Below are 21,590 nucleotides of genomic sequence, written 5' to 3' on the forward strand. Positions count from 1 at the left end.
GTTGCCCGATGCTTCAGAAAGAGAAAACTAGTCATTCTGGCCCTTTCTTTGGCATTTTGTAAAAGGGTCATTAAATCATAGAAACATTCTAACAACAGGAACCATAACCTTTTAAAAACTCTGAATACTATGTAAGCAGTAACTAGAAACTGGCTGTTCAGTTGATATCTTGTAGTACTTAGCAATAGTCAGATACATACAAACTACAAACTTTTCTAGACACATGGACTCATTCTCTTTCTGCTGTTTATTGGTCATAAAGAGTAAGTCACTAGCTTTACATTTAGAAATGGACCAATGTCCAAGTCCAGTGTTTTTAAACTTGTTTTACCATGTGTAATGCCAGCCTTGATATGTTTTACACTGCTCAAAAAAATAAAGGGAACACTTAAACAACACAATATAACTCCAAGTAAATCAAATTTCTGTGAAATCAAACTGTCCACTTAGGAAGCAACACTGATTGACAATCAGTTTCACAGCTGTTGTGCAAATGGAATAGACAACAGGGCGAAATCTTTGGCGATTAGCAAGACACTCAATAAAGGAGTGGTTCTGCAGGTGGGGACTACAGACCACTTCTCAGTACCTATGCTTTCTGGATGATGTTTTGGTCACTTTTGAATGTTGGTGGTGCTTTCACACTCGTGGTAGCATGAGACGGACTCTACAACTCACACAAGTGGCTCAGGTAGTGCAGCTCATCCAGGATGGCACATCAATGCGAGCTGTGGCAAGAAGGTTTGCTGTGTCTGTCAGCGTAGTGTCCAGAGCCTGGAGGCGCTACCAGGAGACAGGCCAGTACACCAGGAGACGTGGTGGAGGCCGTAGGAGGGCGACAACCCAGCAGCAGGACCGCTACCTTCACCTTTGTGGAGGAACAGGAGGAGCACTGCCAGAGCCCTGCAAAATAGCCTCCAACAGGCCACAAATGTGCATGTGTCTGCAAAAACGGTTAGAAACCGACTCCATTAGGATGGTATGAGGGCCCGATATCCACAAATGGGGGTTGTGCTCACAGCCCAACACCGTGCAGGACGCTTGGCATTTGCCAGAGAACACCAGGATTGGCAAATTCGCCACTGGCGCCCTGTGCTCTTCACAGTTGAAAGCAGGTTCACACTGAGCACATGTGACAGACGTGACAGAGTCTGGAGACACCGTGGAGAGCGATCTGCTGCCTGCAACATCCTTCAGCATGACTGGTTTGGCAGTGGGTCAGTAATGATGTGGGGTGGCATTTCTTTGGAGGGCCGCATGGCCCTCCATGTGCTCGCCAGAGGTAGCCTGACTGCCATTAGGTACCAAGATGAGATCCTCAGACCCCTTGTGAGACCATATGCTGGTGCGGTTGGCCCTGGGTTCCTCCTAATGCAGGACAATGCTAGACCTCATGTGGCTGGAGTGTGTCAGCAGTTCCTGCAAGATGAAGACATTGAAGCTATGGACTGGCCCGTCCGTTCCCCAGACCTGAATCTGATTGAGCACATCTGGGACATCATGTCTCGCTCCATCCACCAACGTAACGTTGCACCACAGACTGTCCAGGAGTTGGCGGATGCTTTAGTCCAGGTCTGGGAGGAGATCCCTCAGGAGACCATCCTCCGTCTCATCAGGAGCATGTCCAGGCGTTGTAGGGAGGTCATAGAGACACGTGGAGGCCACACACAATACTGATCCTCATTTGACTTGTTTTAAGGACATTACATCAAAGTTGGATCAGCCTCTAGTGTGTTTTTCCACTTTAATTTTGTGTGTGACTCCAAATCCAGGCCTCCATTGGTTAATAAATTTGATTTCCATTGATGATTTTTGTGTGATTTTGTTGTCAGCACATTCAACTTTGTACAGAACAAAGTATTCAATGAAAATATTTCATTTCCCTTTATTTTTTTGAGCAGTGTATGAAAAAAGTGGCAGCCTTGTTTGCCGACAGGAAACACAGGGCAGCCACTACTTCCTGACACTCCCTGCACTTCCAACCATCCCCGTGGACAGCTGTGCACTGAGCTTCAAGGGTTTAATCAGCATTTAATGCTTAAATCGTTTATTTTTTTTAAAGCCAGCAACTTATTTCACTGTCTCTGTTTCAGCTGGCTCCTTTAATTCCATTGCCGTCCACATTTATGGATTAGTTTTACTGATAATTTATTCCATAGGTCCTCAAAATAGTTACCTTTTCTTTCATATTTTAAAATCCGTCTGTTTATTTGATGCAACTCTGCAGCTTGTGGTTGCCCTTTTTCCAATTGATTTATTGTTTTTCCTCTCACCCTTATGTACATAGAATCAGCCACAGCATTAAGACCACTGGGATGTGAAGTGCTGATCAATCAAGGATATCCAATACAATGAGACCTGGATGTTACTTTGACAAATGCTATTTGAATGTTCCACACCACGCTCTCCACTGATTATTTTGGCTCTTCCTGCAACAGCAAATCAATAATGTACTCAGCGACTGCAAAAGATGTTCAGGAAACACTCGGGGATGACAAAGCCCATGTTGTGGTTTAAATGACCTAGAATGTTTAGTTGTGGTGTCCATTTCTTCTTAATTTTTGCAAAGAGAGCTAACCATGGAGTTTTCATTTGCCTTCATATCCACTATAATCTAAAGCCCAGTGACAGATTGTTTGAGCTGCAGGTGTGAGCTAAAGCACTGATTTACAGAGCTGGTTCGATACGGCTCTATTAAATTTTTAGGCTTTTCCATTAGCAAAGGTTACGTAGAACCATTACTATTTTAGTATTAAATTATTGTACGCTGGGCTTATTGTGTATATGACCACTATAACAAGCTAGCATTAGGCAGCCTAAGCTTACCCTCATATGTCTTCTAGCTTGTACCCTTCAGTTTGGTACCACTCCATGGCCTCCCTTTCTCCTGTACTTACCCAGAGTACTTTGTCTTGCTGCCTGCAGCCTTCCCTGGCTCTCAACAGCAGCCATAGGCTGGCTCTACTCTGCACGGTTTGGTTCATGCAGAGTAGAGCCGAGTCAAGTAGAGTAGGTACTAATGGAAAAGGGGCCAATACAGAATACTGTATGTCAAAAATGTTACTTGACTGTTGAAGGGAGGCGTTTCCACCCCACCCCTTCAATAAAACTACAAGGGGAACACTGAAGTTTCTCCTTACATCAAGACCTAAGAAGGCATGTTCTTCCGCCATAAGTTGGAAACAATTAAGTTCATGTACAAACGTGTAATAATTTTTTTTTTAAACGGGTGGGGGCGCAGGCTGTTGGGGTGTTCTTGGATGATGGGAGGGGAAACGCTGCAGGTATAAGAATGATGGAGGCACCATCCCCTTTCGTATAGCACTGTTAAGCTGTGATGTGGGCTTGTTCTGCATGCCACAATGTGTCTTCTCTTAGGACTGCTGGAACCGGTCCTTGTAATGTCACTAAGACCCAGAGTGATGTAGTCAGAGCTGGAATGCCGGGGCTCCATCATAATAAATGGTCCTGCTTTCATTCACGGGTTTAGTGATGCCTGGTTGACTTATTAAAGGACACATAATCAGAGGACATGTCTACCTGGGAACGGTGTGTTTGGGGTGACCCAAGGGGAAAAGGTGCTTCTGATAGGAGTTTCCCCTCTGGTATCTTTTAGTGGTTTTCTGCTACATACAGGGACATGCAGCCTTGAAGTTGGAGGGAAAATCAAAAATGGTGGTAAAATCACTTTTGCCTGCAGACAAATGGTCTACATTTTTCTCATAGCAGAGAAAATACTACACAAAGGGAAAACCAGTGGCTGATATTTGTATTTGTGTGCACTGAGACAGCATGTGTTGATGAACAATAGCTTTTCTGTGAGGGGCCTCTTCTCAAGGCTGAAATTGTTTTGTCATTCTCTCGATGCTCTCCTTTCTGTGTTCTGCCTCTGGTACACTGTCTCATTGTTTTCTATAACAGCTGCTTTGGTGTTTTTTTCTTTAAGAGTTGATGACTTAAGGGTTCATGTAGACACAGTTAATCCAGTGTTAAACTGGCAAAGATTATTTGTTAATAGTAATACTTGTGGTATTGCAGTTGCATTAAACTCCATACACAACCATAAACATTATTGTATTTTATTGAAAATTTGTCATAGACCATATTTTACAATTAAAAATCTAAAAGAAATGTCTCTTGCATATGTATTAGCCCCTTTTAATCTTACAACCCTAAAGAAAACCCAGTGCAACCAATACCCAGAGAAGTTTAAAGCAGGATTAGATTATAAATCAATATTCCAAACCTTAAACACAGTAGAGCACTGTTCAATCTATCATCTGAATGTGGAGAGAGTAGGGGACAACTGCAAATCTACCCAGACATGGCCTTCAACTGACAGGCTGGGCATGGAGAGAATTTTCAGAAAAGAGGTCCACTGTGAGTCAGGAGGAGCTGCAAAGATTTACCGCTCAGGTGGAAGAATCTGTCAATTTAATTACTACTCATGCACACTTAGAAATGTGGCATTTATTATAAATGGGCAAGAAGAAGGCTGTAAGATGTCCAGTTTTTAAAGTTGTCCACAAGCCATATAGGGGAGACAACAAACATGCAACGAGGTGCTCTGATCAGATCAGGCCAGAACTGAACTTTTAGGGCTTTTCCACCAAAGAGGTTCCAGTTCTTAACCAGGGCTGGTGCAAGTTCATAACTGTAAAAGAATCTACTTGCTTTTTCACCACCTGAGAGCCAAGTCTGAGCCACGTCATTATAAATGTCTCATTCATACGTTGTTTGATCATTCCCCTTCATTCAATTTAACCAGACAAATGAAATTATTTTTCCCAGTATCCCTGCAAATAGATACTCCAATATAATTTAGTCTGATTTTTTAACGCTTATTTAAATGACCAGCGGTGCTTGTGAATGCTTCACAGTCCTGATCAGCTGATCTCTCATGTGCACCAGCAGCTGGAAAACAAGGAAATGAACACAGCTTTTAAAGCAAGATTTATTAACGCCACCTGGGTATGTTGAATGATGGTGGTAAATGACTGAGTTGAAACTCATATTTATAGATTCTGGGGAGAATAATAAGATGTGGGCAAACCTGTAAGCGGAGCATTGACCTACTTACACTGTGTGAGGAGGGATTTCAAAATAAACTTCAGGAAGGTCAGAGACAGTTTGTTATTTTAGTCCTCAGGTATTTAATGGCTGTTGTTCCCCAAGAGCCTGTCTCTAGCCCCTGATGAGACAGGTTCTTTACTCTGGTCCAACACAAAAATCTCCATGGTGAAACATGGTTGCTGCTTCAGGGAAGTTGGTCATAGCTGATGGGAAGATGCTTGGAGCTAAACACAGGCAATCCTGGAAGAAACCTTTTTAAAGACTGTTAGAGACTTGAGACTAGACTGGATCTAGTTGGCGGACATCTTCAGCACCTCAGTTTCACTGGCATCTGTACCCACCTGCTTAAAGACTGTCACCATTGTCCCTGTCCCTAAGTGTTCCACAGTGACGTACTTAAATGACTACCGACCCGTAGCCCTAACCCTGGTAATCAATAAGTGCTTCAAGAGGCTGGTCATGACTGCTGAACTCGAGCCACACTCTGTAGACTCTCTCTCTCTCTCGCTCGCTCTCTTGCTCTCGCTCGTTCTCTTCACTACCCACTGATCTGCACTAAACACTAAATACCCACCAACGGTGCAATATTTTCATTCATTTATTGGTACAATATTAAGGACTACCTCATGCTTTACATATGTATTTAGTACTTTAAAAAGCAAATTTCAGCTTCACCATTTAACTGTGTATATTATTCTGCTCTTTGGTCAAATACTGAAAGTTTCTTGAATACTTGAATACAAATGCAGGCCACACCTTTCAGATTTCCTTTGTAAACATGTTTACAAACTATTCATTGCTTTTCTTCCTTTCTACATCTAAGCACTACCTTGTGTTTGTCTACCTCATAAAATATAATGAAGTCTGTTTGTGTTATTAGGGCAGCACAATATATTGCGAATAAATCCCCCCTGCGATATCCGCTTGCAGAATAAAGATATCACAACCGACCGTTTGAAGTGCAGCAATTGTTGACTCGTATATTGGAAGCATTATAAACTCTCATACTGCATGCCAGTGCAATATTAGGCTTGTTGGGCAGTCTGACAGCAGTAGGTGCTCATGTGACACAGCACAAGAAATTGTGCTACAAGACTTGTAGCATTTTAACACAAAATGCTTCAAGTCACAGTGAGTTTTTGAGGCCCAAATGAAAAGAGACGAAGGATGAAAAAGTGCCACTTGATATCATTGGACAAAAATATGACGAACGTTAAACAGGAATGAATACTTAGTTATGCCAATATGTTGGCATAACTGCTTTTGTGGAGCTGCTTTAAGAAAGTGACTGTTGTAGTACTTAAGCCACTGTATATTTCAGCATTTGTGTTTGAGACTAATTCCTGTTTTATGTGCTGCAGTCCAGAGATAAAGTGATAAAGTGATTTATTCATGCAGCGAGACTGTGCTGTTGTGTGTACTTGTGTGCAAATGGGGTTTATGTTCTTGATAACTTGTTGAGGCTTTATAAGTAAAGACAATAGGGTAAATGCTCTGTTTGACAGTCAAATACTGATGTTTAAGTCCTAGAGGACTGCACTGATAAACATCCTTTGCCTTTTCCACTAATTCTTTGTTTTTCTTTTTTTACAGGCAACCAGATAAATTGGTAGTGGTTTGGACACGTAGAAGTCGTCGGAAGTCATCTAAGGTTGGTGTTTCATAGATAGTAAATGGCAACAAAATACAAAATAATTTAGAAAATGATGTTTTTCTTTTCTCTCCGTGTCCTGTAGTCCCATAGCTGGCAGCCCGGCATCAAAAACCCATACAGAGGAGTTGTAGTGTGGCCGGTACCAGAGAACATTGAGATTACTGTCACTCTCTTTAAGGTAAACTACTGCTGTTTTTAGGCTGTAGTTAAAAACATATATAACAAAAAACATTTCTAAAACAAAACATGTGTATATGTACATTTTTCTGCATACATTTGCTTATGTAATTGTCTGTAAATGACATTCCTTAATCCACAGGATGTTCCAAGGTGCCTGGCTTACTTAAACATGCCAGGGTCTCTGTGTTGACAGACCAGCTCACTGTTCAGTGTCCTGTTTCAGCTCTTTGCCTCAAACAGGCCTCCCAACATAAAAACCTACACACAGTGCTGGAGAAATTATTGGCACCCCTGGTAAAGATGAAACTATTGAATGAATTTGTATTATATTGGAGTAGCAAGCTTTAATTTGTTTAAATTTGTTCAGTTGGGTGAAAAGTCCCTGTTAGCAATAGTTTTTAACAAACTCACAGGTGGCACTTCTAACAATTCCCTCTGAAATGAATGTAAATGTAGCATTTTCTTTCATTTGTCTTTTTCTTTTACTAAGCTGATCAGGAATTTACTAACTAGTAATTCATGACTTTGTTTTCCCGGGGTATAAATATGAAACGACACCACAGCTCATTTCTTCTTACCGCTGGTAAATGGAAATCAAATTACTGAAGTTACCGCGGAGACAATATGTGAGCTTTTCAGCAGCAAACACTCCAGGTGTTTTTAAAATGTGGAACAGCGTCTCAAGCACAGTGTTAAGTATGGTGGAGAAGCTGTGATGCCGTTGGCCAGTTTAGCTTTCAGTCGGCCATGAGCCTTGTTATTACGTGGAATCATGGACTTTTTGAAATACCAGGAGATTTTTAATACAAATCTGGAAGACTCTGTTGTCATTGGGACTTTGGCACAATAATGAACGGAAAATATATGGCCAAATTAACGCAGAAATGGCTCACTAGACATGACATCATTGTCCTTCCACGGCCATCTCAGTCCCGACGTCTGAATCCTATAGATTGTCTGTAGGGTGAGTTGAGAAGAAGAGAGAAGCCAGGGCTGTGGAAGATCTAAACAGATTCTGCAACAAGAAATAGTCACAGATCTGTTTGCAAGCTCTGCCCTATTACTAGAGTACAAATGATTGTTCCACATTGATTTCTTTAAAAACAGTTCTTTATTAGTGTGGGATTTCAGTCCTCCACTGAATAAATTTACATGAAGTAAAGGTTTTATTTTTCTAAGTTTTACATGGTGAGCCGATGCTACATCAGTAAGATTATTTATTTCAAGGCTTTTTACAAATCATAACCAGGGACAGCAATAAATGGGACCAGCTCTGTATCTAGGTTTCGATGAGATTGTGATGGTCTTTCACTTTCTGTCGCATGTATGTTCTTTATTAACTCTATTAACCTCTTGTAACCCAAAGCGTTATTGTCAAGTTTGTGCTCAAAATTACATGGCCAAATGTAACTGAGTTTTTCTCAGCAATTAAAAACTCTATTTAAATAAGCTTGGTGTCAAATTAAAGGTAACACTCTGGGGATTTAATCAGAAGTGTAAATATCACAGTAGATAATGATGAGATAATGAGGATGGCACACAGAAAAAAAATGACGATTTTTTTCGCTCGCCAGAATTTTTCCTGCATTGTACAGTATATAAATCTTTTAGAAATATCACAAGGAAGGCTACAAACTTTAGAAAACCCTAAATCCACTTGTGGACATTACCTGTGCAAAGGTTCATGCAGCTGAGGTAAACTAAAGCAAAGTTACAGAGGTTTTAGTAAAGACATTCGTAGGCATTTTTCCTTTTGGCACCATATGGCACATTTCGGCACCTTCTGCAAAAGTGGAGATTTCTTGTGTTTTTACTTGAAAAATTTAATAAATTACATTACTTTTTACTTTACATGTCTAAAACAGCCTGTTTTGATTTTTTTTTTGTTTTTATTACCCGCATTTATTTTTTAATAATTTTCAATAGAACAAGAAAATGCTGTGTTGCATCATACTGGAGCACATTTATTGAACAGGAAGCACCAGTGTAAAAAAAAAAAATCAATCTTCGCAATAAAATACGTAACAGCATCGCTAAAAATAAAATAACTTCAATTTAATGCCCACTAGGTGTTCACAACACCTTTGTTTACCGGGCAGGTGGGGGTGGAGGTGTCGGGGCTAATAACAGATGCAAACATTTCATTGCTATCTTCCACTGTGTGGCTTACAAATCCATTTATTACGGGACATCACCAAGCACTAGTGTATAAAGAAAATCTATCTTTAAAAGTATTTCCCACTAAAACTAAAATTAGATACCTTTCAAGCGGCAGAACTGCATAATCCACCTCATCGTTGATCTTGCCGGGATAAATAAGGTCTTCGTCTTCAGATGAGGAATCCTCTGCACAGACTTCAGTACCGCAGTCGATTGTAATTAGGTCCAAAGCTTCAGCGACGGTGTAGAACTTTGTGCGGGAAGCCATTGTGTTTCAAAAACAAACGCTCAAAACACGCGAAATGATAACCACAGCGCATAAACAGCCAGAGGTAGGAAAGTCTGGTGCGTAACAGCGGTAGCGACTGCGCCTTGTGGTACAACGTACTTAATGTTTAAAAATAACAATCTACATTACGCACACCAATAACTCAAGTTTGGATTGGCCAAATTGCACAAATGACCCCTCCTTTTCATCCTTAGAGCCAGTAGAATAAAGTTATCTCCACGTCTTTCATGTAAAATCCCACCAATCAGGAAGCAGAGGCCGAGACGTCCGGTGAATCCATTTTGTTTACTTCCTGCATTTTTCTGATTCATGTCTATGTTTAAGTAAGGGAAGTTGGAGCAATAAACATAGAACAAAAAGAAGCTTAAGAGGTTAAGCTCTTGTTTTTTGAGACAGTTGAGAAACAAGACTTTTGCAGAGCTTCTTAACCATCGAGACAAATCTTGTGACTGCGTCTCCAGATATCTGTGAATAAAACAAACAAACAAACCAGTGTCCTACCTGCTAGCTTTTCCTGGCCTTGCAATCTGGTTTCTTCACAGAGTGGTTTGTGTTGGTCGACAAACACTAAAACAAAATCTAGAGAATCCCTCAATTTATTATAATTCTCGTAGCTTTTTGAACTAAACTCCCTATAATTTAAATTGGTCCAACCATATTATAAAGAAATTAACCAGTGACACATTCCATGCTGCGTAGTGTTTGCTACCTTTAACCTTTTCTCTGTTCTGTGTGTGAGCAGCTTTGTCGGCTCCATTAAGCCTATTTACCCAGAAGTCCTCTGTAGAGTTTTACTGGTTGGTTACAGAGCTACGTGACTTGATCATTCAGTGTTAGTGCAGGTCTAAAAACCTGCAGAGAAATGCAAAGGAATGCAGGGTTGATGTTACTCCTCATGTTACCTAAAACAAATGATGGCTTTAATAAACATCATTGGTGAAAACAGCCCCTCGCAGATATATTCATAGTCCTGCCTGGCCTGAGGCTCAGCAGTGAAAGCAGCTGAGTCAGCAGGGTGCACAACAGCGAGATGTGCATCAGCACACAACCTCGGCTGAACTTTGTAAATCACAAGTAAAGACTGCAAATAAAAATTAACCTTGACGGCAGAATGAGTGTCAACAAACAGAGTGCAGATGGGTATCTGGAATAGTCCGATATCGTGTTTAGCCCTTCGTGTTTACAGGATTTGACTTGTTTGTGTAAATCATGGCAAATGCATTTTCTCAGCAGATGGGATGCACAAGAAGAGAAAACATTATGGAAATACGTTGCCTGTAAAAATCCTTATTGGTGTCAAAACAGGTACATGAAGACAAATACGTGGAAATTAGATCCTTACCTACCTGCAGGTTATATTTAGCAGCACTGCAGGCAATAGAGATGGTTACTAATAGCTGTCAGAAGCAGTTTGTGTGCTTGTGAAATAATGGAATTTAAGGGGTCGTTTGGACCAATCACCTCTTTGTGTTTAGGACTCAAGACTGGGGTGGTATTGATTTCCCTGGGGATGTTTATACATGTTGCCAGACAATAAAAGCTCTAAACACTGATGGAAATTGCTTATTGAACTGTGAAAAGCAACCACATCAAAATAAGTTGATCAATCATTTATTTAACATTAAATTGTCCTCAACGTTTTCTTGAAAAACGTCCAGGATTCTTTGTTCTTGTTATTGTATGGTAATTCTGTGGGGACAGGTGAGAGGCGGTTTCATTATGGTCAGCGCAACATGAAACAGAGTACACACTGACATTACTTGAATTACTACTTTTTGTAATTAAAGCTGGAAGTCTTGTCGACATTTCCATGTCTAGGGACTAAAATCATCTCCTTTTTTTTTGCAAAGTATCCTAGGCTCAATCAGTTTGGATTGATAGTGTCCATGATCAGCAGTTTTTGAGATTTGCTACACATTTCTCAATTGTTTTAAGGCCTGTACTTTGACTAGACTATTCTAACAAATGACCATGCTATGATCCAAATCATTTATTTATAGATCTCGCCATATGTTTACAGTTGACCTGCTGGAAGGTGAACCTTTCCAAGCCAGGGTGTCCTAATATGGAAAACCCTGATTTAATCTTTAACAGTGTTCATCAAGCTCCTGGAACATTCGTGTAAATCAGTGATTTGTGTCGGTTTGTGCATATTTGCTTCTATTTATGCATTCGCCTGCTGAAGGTACCCCACAGCAGCACAAGAAACGGCTGCTTTCAGTCTCTTGCCTTTTCTCCGTTAGGCTCCATTCTCACCAGTTTGTGTGAGAGAGACGGGAAGTCGGACTGGGATGTTCCTAGAGATGTTTAACCCAATCTGACTACTCTGCTTAAAGAATTGGAATACATAAAAAATGTTTTACGTTTCAGAGTTGCAGTTTTTCAAGGGCAGCTTAAGGCGGTGGTGTCCGAACATTTTGCCATGACGGCCAAAATCAACAAGTTCAATGTACTGCGGGCCTCAAAATTTCATCTTTTTCTGCACTCGGTAACAAACTAAACACGCAAGAGTTTGGATTGAAACGAACAAAATATTCAATTTTTTACGAAAAGGATCTGTAGATCATTGTAGATGCAAACTATAAAAAGGGTCAGGCATACAGTTCCCAAATATTTGGCTAATTTGTTTTCTTAGCAGACGTCTGCTTCTCAGTAAACATTGCTGGATAGTTGTGGTTCTATTTTCTTCGAAATTATGATGAATGCAGAAACCTGGTTAATCAATGAGAAGCATTTTGTGTTTTACATAAAATGTCTTTTTATTTTAAGGAGATTTTATTTGTCTGTGAAAATGTCACCCTTACAAACATAAAAAGTCTATCTTCATCAACCAGGCTGCTGACGAATCATTTAGAGGGCCATGAATGGTCCCCAGGCCACATTTTGTACACCCCTGGCTTGAGACTTTCATGCAGTAGACATGTATATAAAAACAAACACGGTACTTATTTATTTCAGGTAGTTGGTAAACCAGAAAGCTAAGACTGCAGAGCACCAGTAAGTGTTCTTCTGAGCATGAGTTAGACTTCTAATAGTACTTCTGTAAAATAAAAACATAAATAAATGGAAAATACTAGCTTAATGACTAATATTCCTGCCTTTACAGGATCCTCATGCAGAAGAGTTTGAGGACAAGGAGTGGACATTTGTCATCGAAAATGTGAGTATTATGTATTATTCCCCGGATTTTAATAAATATTTGCATCATATGATTTATGTGCTCTGCACAATTGGATTTGACAGCAACCTTTAAGTTAAAGTGAAATAGAAAAATGAAAGTCTTGGCACCAATAAAACAATAGGAAGGCGCTGAAAAGTTGTTTTATGTTCTGGAACAGAAAGGGTCTAAAGTTAGGATGTGAAGTTACAGATGGCAGTTGTGGATAGCAGCAAATGTTCTGGTCTGATCCATGTCAGACTGAGTCCACAAGAACATATTTTTATATTTGGGCTGTTTCTGCCACCATGTGGTTACTGGATGTCACTACATGCTGCTTAAAGTTGGGTGAAACTCTTAGTTACGGTATAATAACATTGAGGAAAAATACCACATTATCACAGTATTGACACAAAGGAAGCAATACTTATACCCACTGCTGCGGAAATAATCTTAACATTGATGATTACAGTTATAACGTTATCTGTAACATGTAGTTATTAATTGTTATTTTGTAGAGAACACAGTTGAGTGTATTGACAGTCCTGCATAAAATCAGTCTACAGCGTTACTATTCTGCTAATGTACAAAGTAGGGAGAATCATGCCAACGCTAGTGTAAACACCTGCTGAATTTAGCAGCAGCTTTTAAAATAAACATGCTGGTTCCTTAGAATGGGAGGAGCCGTATTATGGACAATTTAAACCCTTTTTAAATCTGCGATACACTTTGACACTGGTAAACGATTCATTTTCACTTTTCTCTGTTTGGTCATGCAATATTTGGATAATATTATTATTCAGGTGTGATGCATTCACAGTCTGCATGTAGTTTAAAGGTCTTTTCCCACCTTAATGCCATCATCCAATGTATATTTTAGGGGCTAAGATGCTAAAGCTAACTGGGAGACGTAGGAACATCATGGTAACAGAAAATGAAGAGAAAAGTGAGGGAACTGTGGGTTCATGGTGGTCGATATAGTTGATGCAATATTCAACAATAAAGTTTTACTGATATCATGCAGCCCTATAGTTTTGGAATAATTAGGAAACACCGTTAAATATTCAGTTTTTTATTTTTACAGTGGGACTGGACAGTATATCCCAAATGTTTTGTTATTGCAATAACAATGTTTTCATTATAGTAAACAACGGCTTGGCTTGCAGTAAATATTTATGTTTATGTCTCACTGCCTAAACAGCAGGATGTATCAAGATACAACTTTTTCAGTAGACCCTTTTTTTTTTTTTTTTTTTTTGTCATAAATAATGAATTAGTTGTTTTTTTTCCCCATTAGCCAGATAGTCTTCTCAGTATCTGGGTTCTATATTTTCAGTAAACCAAAAGCAACAAAACATTAAAGCTGTTTAGTAGTATTTGTTTGTCAAAAGTCATATCTTCATCGCAACATTGCCCTTCATTATTGCATATCACATGTTTTCCTAATACTGTGCAGGTCTAGTTCACATATTCACTTGTTGATTTCTAATCTGATTTTTATCTGGAAAAGCTGGAAAAGAGAGGGACTTTAAACAACCAAAAAAACCTTGTTTGCCTCATTAAGCAAAATATTTACATTAATTCACATTAAAGTAATCTGTGTGAAATGATTAAAAAATAAATAGAAAATAAAAACATAAATAAAATAAATACTAATAATGTTTGTATTACTATATATGCAAGAATGTCTAATGTTTTTATGTCTAAAATGATCCACTAGGATAATTATCTGGACCAGAGCCCAGAACGTAGAAAATAAGGCTCAGGAGTTCTGATGTTAGCGGGTTGTGGCAGGAGAAGCAGAGAGGAGAGACGCTGCTGTCTGGATGGTGAAGCTCCAAAGTTTGTCTGAAGAAGTTACAATTTTGGGCTTTATGAGGAAGTTTTTGTCTCATCCACGGCAATAACGAGGACAAGGACTTAAAAGCGCAAAACTGCAGACTTATGACCTTTGAAGTTAGTTTTAGGTTGGATATTGCATATTCATGCTCTGCAGATTCAACGGACTCGTCCTCCTGTTCGGTCCGATGCAGGCAGTCTGATCCTCCTGCAGACGCTGGTTCTCTTGAGGACCGACAATAAATGTCCGAACCAAACACGTTGTTTCATGGTGGTTTTGTTTTGTGTGTTTTGGGGGAAATGTTTGTTCCTCTGGACAGCTGATTTTATGTGTGATCAGCTGGTTTAGGATGTTATTAAATACAGCGCTCTGCCTGCGTGTAATTCAGAAAGCTGATGTGTCCTTTTTCCTTTTCTGTCAGCCTTCATGCATGGTTTATGACCCATAAACTGTAAACATTACATGCTTGACCTGCTCCGGCCACTGTGGTCCTTAATATTATTGTAGTTGCTCTTGAGTTTTATTAACTTTTCCCTGCACTGTCTCAACGAAAATCTACTTATTTCTCCTGGTCCCACGGTCAATCAGTGAAAAGAAGTCTGTTCACGTCACATGTTGTCCCTACTCGGCCCCGGTCGGACCTGCTCAGGAGCAGGGACCAAAAAAGTAGGTAAATGTACAGAAAAAACTGTAATGAAAATGCTTGCAAAGTGAGCCGAGTGGAGTCGAGTAGGGCCAAATCGAGCCGGTGGAAAGGGGGGAAGGCCAAATATAGCTACATCTGAGAGTGTTACTGCCCCCAACAGGTCAGGTATAGAAACTAAACACTGTTCCCCTGTTTAGACTGCAAAGTCGCCACTGTGGCTTGTGCTGTGATCAAATTTACCTGCTACGTCAGTAATTTACCTGCATTTGGCTGGTGGAGGGTTCTAATTTCTACCATTGGATAAAATTCTCAACCGTAGACCGCTGGAGATGGCCACCCGCTCCCCCGCGACCCTATATGGAAGAAGCGGGAATGGAAATAGATGGATGGACTTGTTTTCGTTATTTCTCGAGACAAGTGTCATGTTAAAGAATCAAGGTTGTTTTTGATAACATCAGTGGATTTAGTGTGTATTACTTACAACCGTGTGCTGTAGGACTGAAAAGGTAAGACTCAGTATTTGCAAACACTTTCTCACTTGGATCAACAAAGTTGTACTTTGGATATTCCTACCAGTCACTAATCTTCTGAAAGCATTGCTGTTGGAAGGAATAAAAAGGGCTTATAAATCTCTAAAGAAATACTCCCTGATGATGCCTGATGTGGCTTTAGACCAGGGTTTCATCACTTGATCTCAGCAAATGACCTCTGACCTCTGAGACTCCTGAAAAGTTCTTTAAAAGAATGTCAGCGGGGAAAGAAAAAGCATTAGGCGAGCTAACCGAGTGCACTGATGCTGTCGCTTTCTGTACACGTCAAGGTAACGAATGACAGCACATTCCTCCACCTTTATGTTTTGAAAGAGACTTGAGGAGACAAACTGGTCAGCCGATGTCTTCTGCATGGAGCGTGGGAGAGGGCACATAAAAGGGAGAGAAAAGGGGCAGGTTGGAGATTTGCCTCTGTCCCTGCATACCTGACTAATGACAGAAAGATCAAAGCCATACCAGGCTTCTGACAGCTGGAATGAAGGACGGAGAGGAGGGAGGTATGATGGGAGGGAGAAAGTAACCGTACACCTTCGCACACTCATATGTGGAGGGCTTTTGGCTACGATTGCAAGCAACAAAACATGCTCGGCTATTGATGGATTATGTGTAGAAATCACAATATTATGATATCTTTGCTTACTAATAGGTTCAACTAGACTGAGTCAAAACGGCTGGGTTCTTTCACTTCCTCATGATCTGGGATAATAGTAACTGGATCAGGTAGAAAGAAATAAAGTTGTATGTTGAATTAGATTTGCAACAAGACCCTTTTCCAAACTTTTTTATACTATAAAACGTTTAAGACTGCTCTAAAAAAACATTTTGGTTTATTTCTAATTTTAGAAATTTAGAATAGTTTCTACTTTTGGATGACCACATGTCAGCCCTTAAACCTACACACATCCTGATGCAGCAGTAGGGTCACCTGATTGAAGGCTAAAGTGTGGGTCAGAGGTTTGGATACACTCATCGTGGTATTGACAGTCAGATCAGTTTTGGTCTTTTTAATGAAGCACTTGAACTGTTGTTTTTTTCACGGTGCAATGATGATGCAGTACGCTTCCCTAAATGAATTTTATAAACCAGAATTGGATGCAGAGGTTCTTGTAGATTTCTTCAATCCATACAGAGTCAGATCATACAAGCTGAAATATCTACACACGCTTGTTCATGTAAGCAGCTGTGAAGGTGAAACACTGTCAGTCCACAGCGATGTGAAACTCCACTGTAGACTGGTGATCCAACAGTTTCCAGTTTAGAGTCGGCTTGAGGTTAGGGGGTTCCCGGGTTGCTCTTGATCATTCTGACCTATTTAAGGTCAGACGGTTTAAACTGAAACGCACCTGGTTTTTCCAACAGGACACTGATCCCAGACTTGTATCGAAACTGGGTTTGGACCTGATAAATAGGCTAAACTTCTGCGATGGCCCCAACCTCAGCCCTATTTTTAACATTTGTGAACTATGATTAAGAGCCAGGTCCATACTAAGATAGCAACCAATTTAAATAAACGCCACTAAGTCTGCCAAGCAGTTTGCTGAAATTTTCAACCAGAATTATACCAGAAGTTTTAGATGGCAGTGTGGTCCAAGCACTGCTTGCTAAGATACTTCTCAACTTAGAAATATCAACCAGGAAACATAAAAGTAGTTGAGCCGTTAGGTGTAGTTTGTAGCAGTAAATTCCAACTGCGTCTGATAAGTTTTTGTGAAGTCATTCCACCTTGGGAATGGAACATTTCTACTAAATCATGAAGAACTTAAAATCATTATGAAATCAACGCCTACAATGAGTGGGTCCAAACGTTTTACAGTGCAAGGTGTTTCTGGTGTCACAAGAGTAGATTTGCAGAAATGTGGGAAACTGTATACATTCACCACCACAAGAGGGCAGCCTAGCACAATGGTCTGCATGAACCTTTATTCACGCAGCTCTGATTAATTCTGTTTGCTCATGTTTTTATGCGAGTTGAATGTTTGTCTCTAGATAATTCAGCCTCATGTGCCTCTGCTGTCTTCTGTGTTATTTGGAGATTTCCGATGACGGGTTGACATCATTAGGACTTTTTACATATACAAAATTAGCCATTTATTTCCCAACTGTGATTGTTTGTTCACAAATACGTACAGCTTTGATCTTCTGAGGTACCCCGCCACTCGGGTATAAGTCGGGAAATGTGCCCTGAAAGCAGTCATAAGTGCCGCTCTTAGTAGAAGGAACCGAAGAAGAGGAGAGGTGAGTTCTCCTGACCCCTCATCAGACGGCAGAAGAGAAAAGCGGAAGAATACGCCATTGTGCCCAAGCACTGAAGATGATGAAATTCAAGATCCCTGCGCTCTGGCTTCGTCTTAATCTTGAGGCCCAACCTCGTGCTAGGCTAATCCCTCTCTGTCAAATTACTGGCCTTGTCTAGATTGTATTTTGTCATTGAAAAAGGTAGTGTCAAACACTACCTTTTTCCCTCCTCTATTTGTTCGTCTGACAAGGCAAATCACATAATCAAAAGATGGAAAGAGAGCGAGAGAGTGAGCGAAGGGGAGAAAGCAACGGAGAGAGGTGCATGGCTGCAAATGGCTCCACAGTAGTATCTCTAAATTGCATGCCACCCTTGCCTTTCACCCTTTTTCAAACAGCTACATATTATCAAAAAGGTGGGCAAATTGAGAGCCAAAAGATTGGACAGCTATATTTGAAGGCATTGTGCTAAGAGGCCCTTTTGTGTGTGTATAGTGGCGGGGGTTTAATGTGTGTATGCATGCCTGTGTGTATTCTCTCTGCGTTTGCATATCAGCCAAAGCTGGAGATTGGAGACCAACTTCTCTCGTCTTCAAAGCTTTGTGAGAGGATTTAAATAACGTGCACCGACACACACAGAGGGCTGTTGTATTTAAAGCGAGAAGCTATCATATCAGAATACATTGAATATACAGCGATAGAGACTCCAAAGCCCACTCTCCTTGCTCCTCCCCCATCTTTTACCCTTCAGGTCCTACTTCAACAGTTTTTTTGTGCACATTACATCAATGTCACCGAGGAGAGAACGCATTTCTGACCGTGCATGGATGCTCTGCTGTTTGACAGCCAGTTTAAAACAGGTTTCAACGATCATAAATGTTTTATTATTCTTACTGTGCAGTGTTTTGAGGTTAGGGTTCCTGTGTATCAAAAAATGCAGTTTGATACGCAGAAACAAGTTTTCATACTGGCATAATGGCTTGGAAAGCAGGATCTTCTTTTTATAGTGTATCAAGCTCCAGAGGTATGGTTTACTGTAGCCCAGACTAAGAAACCAGAATACTATGATTCAGAGCAGGCCTTTCAGATGGTATATTAACCTCGTACAGTCAGTAAATACACATAAGGATGGGGACACTCTTTCATTAATTGCAGTCTACAAATTCACACCTAGATCTCAGGTCCTGCATTTTTAAATATTTAAGGCACTTGAGTCATCATGTAAATAACTGACATCAAATGAAATTGTATTTAGGACATATTGTGATACATGACACATAAAAATGTGTGCACCTCTACTTTAAAGAGCGCTTGCAAAGATCCCTTTCTCTTTACTATACTAATACTAATACTATATCAGTTTTGATACCACAGCAACATTTTTTGAAAATATGATTGCTTACAGTATGACAGTATTTTAACTTGCTTAATTAGGGGAAAACCAATAGGGACAACTGTGCTCTTGTTTAAAAACTAAATGATTTTCAAGTTTCAATTCCCTGGTTGGCAAAACAGTACAATTTCTGTCTTTCTGGTAATTTTACAGATTTTGCTGTGATCAGCTACAGCAGCAGGGTAGCTTGCTATGGGTTCCTATTTATTTCCATTCTGTTAGCTTCAATCAGGCTCCACCATAACCTGTGTTATCATTAGCAAAATTAGCCTCCAATGCCTTTAAAACTAAAGTGAGGAGTAATTGAGGGGGGCACACTGGCTTGTTTTATTGCTTCAGTATTTTATAGCTAACTGAGCCATCTGCTGATTAAGATTTTCCTGCGTTAGTTCGTACCGCAGTAGAATGGAGCGTTGCATGGTCCAGAACTGCGCGCCTGGGAAGTGCATCTCAACGGAGGAACTCAGACCATCAGGACATCGTCACTGTTCTGTCCGTGAAGCTAATATTTAAACAGATAACATGAGCTTATGTCGTCCAGGTGGTTTACTACTTCACTGTTGCAGATACAGGAGCTTTAATAACCATTTTATAAGTTGCACTCAAACATCAGTGTCGCAGCATTAGCCTGTTGCATTAGCCTGTAGCTAGCTAGAGTGTCTCTGTTATTGCAGCACAGCTGCCAGAAGAAGTCCGACAGTTTGGGAAATAGGAACAGTTTATATTGATTTTTATGCAAATGAGTATCTTTGAATAATAAATTTTTCTAGAATCGATTATATTGAAATATTGATTATTTTCACAACCCTTCTCTGTGTGCTCTAACCTGGTAAAATAGTGTACAACTGTTGCACACAAACAGTTGGTTCTCACCAAGGTATTTTTGCATACTAAATCAATGTGCTAAATTTATTGTTAGATTTTTCCAAACCTCATTTATTTGAAACAGAATGAGAGAAGAGAAGGCAGTGTTCTTTCTTCAACATTAGGCACACCTTCCCAAACACACACCTTTTCTTTTTGTGTTGTACCCAAAGCCACTTTGCCCCCCTCCCCTCTCCCTGTCTGGAACATATTACGTAGGCCAGTGGCTTGTGAGCGCTGACTGGGCCTCGGGGAAGAAAAACACAATTATTTCAACCCTCGGCTATTCACGCAAAGGTGACAAAAGCTGGTATGAAGTATGAAATCCCAAAAGTTTCTCCCATGCCGTGGCCGACAAATTGGGATTAATTTGTGCCTGTGTGCACGCGTGTGTCACCAAAGTTTTCACCTTTGCTCATTTCCCTTTTTTTTAATACTTGTTAGAACTCAATAGGGTTCATTTATTGTGTCAGAGGAAACAGCATGTTCACTTCAGTTGTTTGTATGTGCCTGCAATGCTAATTTAAACTAAAATGTTCTTCATAGTTCAAAGCTCAGAGAATGTACATTATTTCCTGTGTGGGTGGGCGTAAGAAGGCGGGAGGTTTTTTTAGTATTTGATCACACGTCCACACATGCTTTACAAATTAATTTAATCTAATTAATTGCCATGAGGAGAGAGGACAGATGCTTGTGATTACCCCCCACGCTCAGACTCCCTCCTGTGCAGGCACACACACCACATAGGAGGCACACACACAAAACTACGCTGTGTTTTGTTTGGAATGCATAAACAGTTTTTTTTCATCATCTAAATAAGAAAATAGTGCACACGCTCCCTAACAGTTTGGAGCAACCTGAAATACAAGTTCAAAATGTTTATGTAAATGCTTTTATTTCATCTCTGTGTTTGTAAGACTTGTGATTTGTCTGCTGGAGTTGATATTTGGCTGTATGTCCAGTTAGTTGTATGTCAGGCCAGTGTGTGGGTATGTTTGTAGGTTGTAGGTGACTGTGGAGGCCGGGTGGTCCATGCTGTCACCCTAAGAGGCTTATTGGCCCCTAATCCAGACCACACCAGCCTGTCACATGGTCGGTCTGCTGACTGACCGCTACCATTGCCATGAGGTTTCTGTGTGGTTGCGTTTCTTAACAAGTGTCATGAATGTGTGTGACCGTCTGAACTAATGTGCTGGCTGTGTTTTTTGCATTCTTGGCTTCGCGGGACTCTGAAAAGGAAAACATTCTGCTTTTCTATCCAATGAGTAAATCTGCTTCTACCTGTTTTTCAGCTAAAACCATGTTGTTGTTTCTTTGGTGATTTATTTTGTTTTGTTTATTTTTTTGTGTTCTTTATTTACCTAGGAAGTCCTTTGAGATTAGCATCTCTGTTTCAAGGAAGGCCTATCCAAGAATGAACATGTTACAAAGTAGTGGGAGGTGATATAACTATATTAGACTTTAAATAATTCAAACATGTTGATGATCTGCCAAAGCAGAGGGATTGTGAGGTTGTCTATAGCTAGGGTGTCGACCTCCAGTCCTCAA

The 21,590-nt window shown here is 40.2% G+C and overlaps 1 protein-coding gene across 8 annotated transcripts in view; it reads left to right on the forward strand.

Moving 5' to 3' along the window:
• Positions 1–21,590, forward strand: part of ehbp1 (EH domain binding protein 1) — a 175,073-nt gene that overhangs the window by 15,907 nt on the left and 137,576 nt on the right. For all 8 annotated transcript variants that reach the window (XM_047350685.1, XM_047350683.1, XM_047350687.1 and 5 more), the window contains exons 3-5: positions 6,667–6,724; positions 6,810–6,905; positions 12,463–12,516. In XM_047350685.1, coding sequence (XP_047206641.1) covers positions 6,667–6,724; positions 6,810–6,905; positions 12,463–12,516 — 208 coding nt within the window. The remainder of the gene's footprint in view (positions 1–6,666; positions 6,725–6,809; positions 6,906–12,462; positions 12,517–21,590) is intronic.

The sequence above is a fragment of the Girardinichthys multiradiatus genome, chromosome 22, assembly GCF_021462225.1.
Source record: "Girardinichthys multiradiatus isolate DD_20200921_A chromosome 22, DD_fGirMul_XY1, whole genome shotgun sequence".
NCBI lineage: Eukaryota > Metazoa > Chordata > Actinopteri > Cyprinodontiformes > Goodeidae > Girardinichthys > Girardinichthys multiradiatus.